Raw genomic sequence first — 6,965 nt, forward strand, 5'->3', positions numbered from 1 at the left:
TTTTAAAGCTTTACTGATATAAATATTATGTAATTGAACTGGAAATGTTCGCTAGTAGATCTAAAAAATGTATTAAGATATGAAATTTTGTGCTGAAACAGTTTATTTTTAATAGGTCCCACTTGCCCCGGGAGCTCAGAAGTGCCGACCTTATTTCGACCCAGTTTTTTAATGCCATAAAATCATTATGTTTACCTACTGTCAAAAAAACATGTACCTTTACGTGAAGCCAGTGGCCACAATATCATTTATAGAAAGGTGCGTCAAACTTACAACGCAAATTGAAAATAACGCTCAAATTTAAAATCCAATTTTGGTGTTGGGAAATCCTGTTATAAATAATCTATAACTTTAATACATGCGTTTGAATTGTATCTTTCATATCTAGAAAGGTTCGGTTGGAGAAAATGAGGTTGAAGAGAGCTATGAGCTCCGTTCCCACTTACCCCATATTCCCACTTGCCCCGGGGTACCTTATACACAAATTAACCCTCAATTGATCAACCAAAAAATTATACAATCTGATCAACTGAGTACAGGTGTACCTATTTAGCAATTTCAAGATAAAAAGTGCTTCGATGTTTTACGTAGGACTACGTCTTACAGCAAGGTTTGTGATAGGGTGTCATTCCGAAAAATCGAAAAATGCGAACGTCTCGAAAAATGATAGGTTTTGAGCGCTAATACCTTAACGGTTTCCCATTCCTGCCATCCAAACGGATTTTAATAATTCTGATAGAAAAAGAAAAGTACGCTGATGAGCTACTAATAAAAATTGTAGCCTAAATCAACTTTCTATGAAAAACATTAGATTGTAAACCGAATTTTCGCATAATACAAAACTAATGAATTTTTGTATATTCATGTTTTACCTTTGTTATACTGCAGTAATGTTCCGATTTTGTCAGCTCCCGATTTTATCTACCCCCAGATTTTGTCTGCTTTTTATCCCGATTTTGTCAGCCTCTAAATTTTGCTTAACTTTTGTGCTTTTAAACGTGATTTATAATACTTTTCAGCCTGCTTGAAACTATTCTAATTCTCTTCTTGCGAGTTATTCGGGTCAAAATTAGGGTATTTTTATAGTAAAAGTTCTACAGTTCCTAAACAAGCAAAGATAGTTGTCTACTATATTCAGCAATGTTGTGTATTTTTAGGCCATTGCTAATTAATTTTAAAGGTTTTGTCACCCTCCATCCCCTTGGAAAGTGGCTTGAAAAATCGGGGGGCAATAAAATAATTTGTAGGATGTAAGTCAATTTGAAAAATCAGAGAGGTTGTGCACAAGACACGACCACATATGTTACGTAGGACTACGTAAGTCTATTTGTAGCGATAGTAGGATGTATCCATGTATGTAATAATACAATTCTTCATGTATCCATGCTACATGCGTTGCACGTTGCGTTTATCAAAGTAGGAACATTGTATACATTCAGTCCTCAACCGATTCTGGAGTTATATCCATGAATTGATTGAATCCATTTTATTAAAACGAATCAGTCACACTAAACCAAACAGTAAATCAATTTTCATGATCTGTTTCTACGTTGAATAGTGCTTTTCCTCTGGTAATCGGCCTACACGGTACGCGCTAGTTTTCAAAAAGCTGAAAATTTTACGCAAAACTTTTCTGCGGCTTACAAAAGAAGAACACTGATTTACAAGCCGCAGACGTTTTGGAAGTGGTACAAAATGTCGTCCGTGACCAGAAAACTTCCGCCATTTGTTGGTCGTCCGCAACGGTGAAAAATTCAAACTTTTCCTCGTTGCCTGTGTCGTCTGTCGTGTGCAGCACTTCCGCAGTTAATTATTCCATAGTAGATTAATACGACTGACCGGGAACTGCAGACGTGCACGACTCGAGCATGACTTTCGCTTGCCCTTGATGCTTTCTCCTTTGTCGCGTCCAGACATGCCAGTAAGATGTTGGCAGTAGCTCAGCTAGCGTTTGAATAATGCTGTTCGCCGGCTTACCTCGTGTTATGTACCAGAGCAAGCCAGACAAGAGCTGGTCCCGCCTATTTTGCGTAGTCCTTCATTCCATCATCTACGTTGAATAAAATGGAGCATTTCAGGCTGAACAAAAGAGCAAAGTTACCAGTGAGCCGTTTGCCTTTTGCTGCCAAAGAAAAATTACGTGCACCCATTAGCCAGCAGTAGTAATTTCGCAGCAGTAATTTTAAATTTATCCGCACGTAGGCGGGCAGATTGTGTGGTGACGAGAAGACCAATCTGCAGCTGACTGTCCGTATCGACGGAGAAATGAACAAACCTTTCTTCGGGGTTACTAGAGGTGTTTTGCTAAACATTTAAGCTGTTGTATTGCCCAAGAAAAGTGAGAAGAATGCCGATATTTCTAACAGTTGTATCAATTACCAGATACCGTCCTTTTAAGGATGAAAACATGCTTTTATCAAAATATAAAAGATTATTGTTCTCCGCTGATCACAATAAAGTTTATTGGGCCAGCAGTTTTTATTAAAACAAAACATTGGATCTAGTTTTAATGCGTTTTTCTGCGCATTTATTGCGGCGAATCAGTGTTTAATTTGGTGTTAACTTGGTTATAATTGCTATCACTTATTCACGGCAGACAATTTTTCAACGTGACGATTATTGAATATTGAGCACAATAAGGAATTATCAAGGCAAATAGCAATCAAGGAGAAATGGTAGAATTTGATTTAGTTCTCTTGTAACTTTGGTATAGTAGACTTAAGTGGAATTTTCCATCGACTTTCTCGTTGATTCCTGAATTGTACCAAGACTTCTCGCCAAACGTTTCAAAAGGACGTAAGTAACATTGAGAGACTCTTTTTGGTGTCCCTCTCTTCTGATTATTGCGGCAACATAAATACCGTGACCGCTCCTAATTCTGCGCAGCTCCTAATTCTGCGCAGTTTTCTTTATGTAAGTATTTTTTAACATTGTGCATAACTATGACCATTGCGTTATTTTTTTATAAATGTCTGTTGAATATTACGCCATTATTCACAAACAGACCATAATATTGAAACTGAAGGTATTTTATATCGCAGAAAACATCGTCGTTAGCACCAACGCTAAGATTGTTCTTCTAGAAAATCAACAAATTTATGATCGAAATTCTTTGCAATGATCAAATTAACCAGCATAATTAGAAAGAATAATTAGTTCTAGTCATGACAAAAAGAGTGATTGCATGCATTGCTTTCCTTAGAAAAATGCGATGCAATAATGCGCAGATTTAGGCACAGATTTTTTATTCATGTTCCAAATTCTGCGCAGTAATGTATCCTACGAAGAAATCACGAAAGAATACGTTACCTCACCCAAATGGCTGAGGTACAGAGGCCTGGAAATTCAAGTAGAATCTTTAACTTGCATTGATTGTCATCCTGTGCTGTGTCTGGGGGTCCGAACCTACGAGCGCCAATTCATGAAACCATGTCTCCTTTTTTTAATGTCCAACCTCATGGGGCTGTCAGAGAGTGGGGAAGTGGTTTCTACATGAAAACACAATTTTTAGTATTAGTTTACAGTGTAATGTTCAGTATGCAGAAAACCCGAATCAATTCGCCCTTCACGTTATCGAGAATAAAATATTTAAAATGAGGCAATCAAAATGATAACAATATTCCTTTGCCACCCGGACAGCACAAGGAGGCCGGATCATGGATTTAATTATGGTAATGGCTAATGCCGGATTTTTTGGTGTGCTTTCAGCATATAAAGACATAAACAGCATGGCAGAAGTATTTATTTTCACTTTTTGGGTGCGCAGAATTAGGAGCAAACATGCGCAGAATTAGGAACATGGGCAGGAAAGTGCGCAGAATTAGGCACCGTGGATAAGTTTACAAAACGAAATATATACTCAATTGTTGGTCGACTTATAATTCCCATATTTTTTACTAGATATTATAGACCGTAGCACTACACGTTGCTGCTATCCACGTTGTTAATTTAAATCTAGAATACTTATAATAGCGAAAGAATCATAAAAATGTCTTAACTGCGCAGAATATGGTACGTTCACGGTACATTTTAAACAAAGTTTTCATAACGACTAGCTAGCGTGTGACGCCGGCAACCGATTCATGTCTACCACTTTTGGTTCGTCGCCGTCAACGATTACCGTCTGCGAAAAAACCACGTTTGTTTCGTTTGAGCTTCTGTCATTCATGTATTTAATCTTCAACGCGTTTATTTTAGGCCGAATCCTCCTAGCCACCGCTTTCAGTTTAGCACAAATGGCCTCTGCAGTGGCAAAGTTTCTGGTTTTAATATCAAAGTCACCTGCGTAGCCAAGAAGTCTGCTGCCTTTTTTGAAAATCAAACCACCGGTTTCGAAATCTACTCGTCGGGTCACTTCAAGAGCGAAGTTTAAAATCATGCAATATAAGTTGTAAGCAGCACCATCATTGCGTCTCGAAGAGACTCGATCCGAAGGACTCTAACAGCCTCTCCCAGCCGAGATTCGAACATACGACGTATCTCAATGTCAACTGGGAGGCAAAATTTTAACATTGGCTTCTATTATTTCAATATTATCTTTTCAGTCAAAAGAACACTCAATTTCAACCAAAATAGCTTTTAACTGAAAGTAATTCCCCATTTCCTGAATAAACTCCTGACGGTTAGGCTATGTTAGATTTTTTTTTGTAAACCCCCCCCCCCCCGCAGGAAACATTTCTGGCTACGCCCATGTATGACATCATTTGCTTATGCAGACAACGCACATATGTTTGTACTGATCTAGATGTTTAATCTGTTTCAAAATGCGTTTTCCCAACGATTATGGTAGAAATCTGATCGGAGAATGAAATATGCTGCTTCCAACAGCCAACTGAATCAAACTACCAAAACAATAACAAAGAAAAGGTAGCCAGCTCACTCAAGCTCCAGCATATTTAGGGTTACCAGTTGTTCAAATTGAACATTACCGAGTGTCCCGATGGCCGAAGACAAAGTCGTTCCGTCTCCTACTCTACTAGCTCCTACCAAGATGGAAAATCCCACTTGTAGACGAAGCTCCAAAACCAAGGTCACCACTGGTCATCGCAAGAACGGTCTCATCGATCTCGTACCAAAACATTTACCGCTACGAAATTCGCCGTACTGCCGCCCAAACAAGACTCCACAGGAACTCCACTCCTGGAGTGCCAGCAATTCTCAACAGTCATTGCCGAGTCTTCCAATTATCGGCATGGGTGAAAATGATTTTATATCTGTGCCTCCATTACCAGAACCAACGACACAGGCGCAAAAGCAGCGACAGGAACAACAAATGTACAATGCAACTATAACTGCAAGCCTCGCTAATAATAATAACAATGCTGCGTCAATCGTAGAGGTTAATCTACCAAAGACACAAGCTGCTACAATGAGTTCGTCTGAATCTAGTGATTCGAGTAGCAGTAGTTCCGAATCGGACACCGACAGCAGTTCTGAATCGGACAGCTCTTCGGAGGACGAACATGATTCTCCGATGAAAGGACAAAGCTGGGCAGAAGTGGTCAACCATGCTAATATGGTTGTTAAAAACCAGTTGACCATGGATCTGTACCTGTCAGAGTCCGACTCGGATTAGGACTAAGCGGTCACAAAGTTACGAAGAAATGAGTTCTAATTAATAGGTATATATTGGTATAATTAGGTATAATAGACATTATTTTTTCACAAATGATAAAAATGACAATTTGTAATTGTAAGCACTAGAATAAGTATTTTTTTATTTGAATGTCGAATAAATAAGTTAACTGAACCAGTCGTTTTTCATTCCTCACATAAAAATAGTTTACAGCGATGACCAAAATATCTCCTTTGAAATGTTTCCTTCTGGTTTACCAATATCTTCAAAACACAGGTCCCTGGGGACAGTTGGATTCGAATCCGGCTATAATTATGGCTCCCATTATAGCTTCGCGGTCCGATTCGCGATTCCTCTGTTTAGGTAAAGAGGAACATTAAAAACTTAGTACCTTAGTAAACGTGAAACGTTGCTTCAATGACTCTTCCTTACCAGGGGGATAAATACCTTAGGATCTTTGCTTCATTACTTTCTTTAACCGTCCCCTCCATCTATTAGGAAGACCATTTGCAGACTGTTTAACTGTTGATTTAACTGTTTGCAAGTGCTAGTTTTCATCAATATACATGTGATTCAAAACAATTGCATTACAGTGCCTTTGCATCGCCGTGATATGCAAAAGAGAAGAGACCCGAAGAGAATCTCTCATGAAAATTTTTGCGAGACTTGTTCAAAAATAATTGGAAATTATTCCAACCAATCACAAAGCGACAATTTTTAGTACGACCGAGTTAGAGTTATTTTCAATTTTTCAATGACGCGCATTGAAAATCAATAGTATTCTATATTTTCAATAATTTCCAAATCGATTTTCCGATCAATTGGTGTAAATATTTTGGAAATCTATTGAAAATTGACTGAATTATAAGCCGAAGCGTGAAAACGCATTTCCAATTTGATGATGTCATTTGCAACAACCAATCACGAAACGAGAATTCTGGTAAAACATAGATTCAATATTTTCAATTTTTCAATAGTTCAACATCAAGAATCCATCCTTTCCTCATTTGGGCCAATTCTTAGAAGATTTTCCAATCAATTGGTGTAAGAATAATGAAAATCGATCGGGAAACCACTAAGCTATTAGCGTTCAAAACCTGACCACTTTTCGAAAAAGATTTTTTGGAAAGACCAGCTACCTTCCTGGAAGACGAAGTCCTACGTCAAAACGAGAGGTCAACACGGTGTAATGGTTAGCATTCACAACTCTCACGTCGAGGACTCGGGATCAAATTCCAGTCCCATAGAAGCCCAAGAATGACACGAATGGCCCAAGCTGTTAAAGTGACTATAATCACATTAAAACAAACAAAAACGACAAGAACATGACAATAATTAGGCCAAAGCAAATTATTTATAAAGACTAATCAAGCAAATGGAACCAAAGTTG

General features: G+C 38.2%; 1 protein-coding gene across 1 annotated transcript; it reads left to right on the plus strand.

Moving 5' to 3' along the window:
- Positions 1 to 4,939: 4,939 nt before the first annotated feature.
- LOC128735347 (ell-associated factor Eaf-like) lies at positions 4,940 to 5,575 on the plus strand. The gene has a single exon (XM_053829837.1). It carries the CDS (start codon positions 4,940 to 4,942, stop codon positions 5,573 to 5,575), a length of 636 nt encoding a protein of 211 aa, XP_053685812.1.
- Positions 5,576 to 6,965: the final 1,390 nt, after the last annotated feature.

The sequence above is a fragment of the Sabethes cyaneus genome, chromosome 2 (genome assembly GCF_943734655.1).
Source record: "Sabethes cyaneus chromosome 2, idSabCyanKW18_F2, whole genome shotgun sequence".
NCBI classification, from domain to species: Eukaryota; Metazoa; Arthropoda; class Insecta; order Diptera; family Culicidae; genus Sabethes; species Sabethes cyaneus.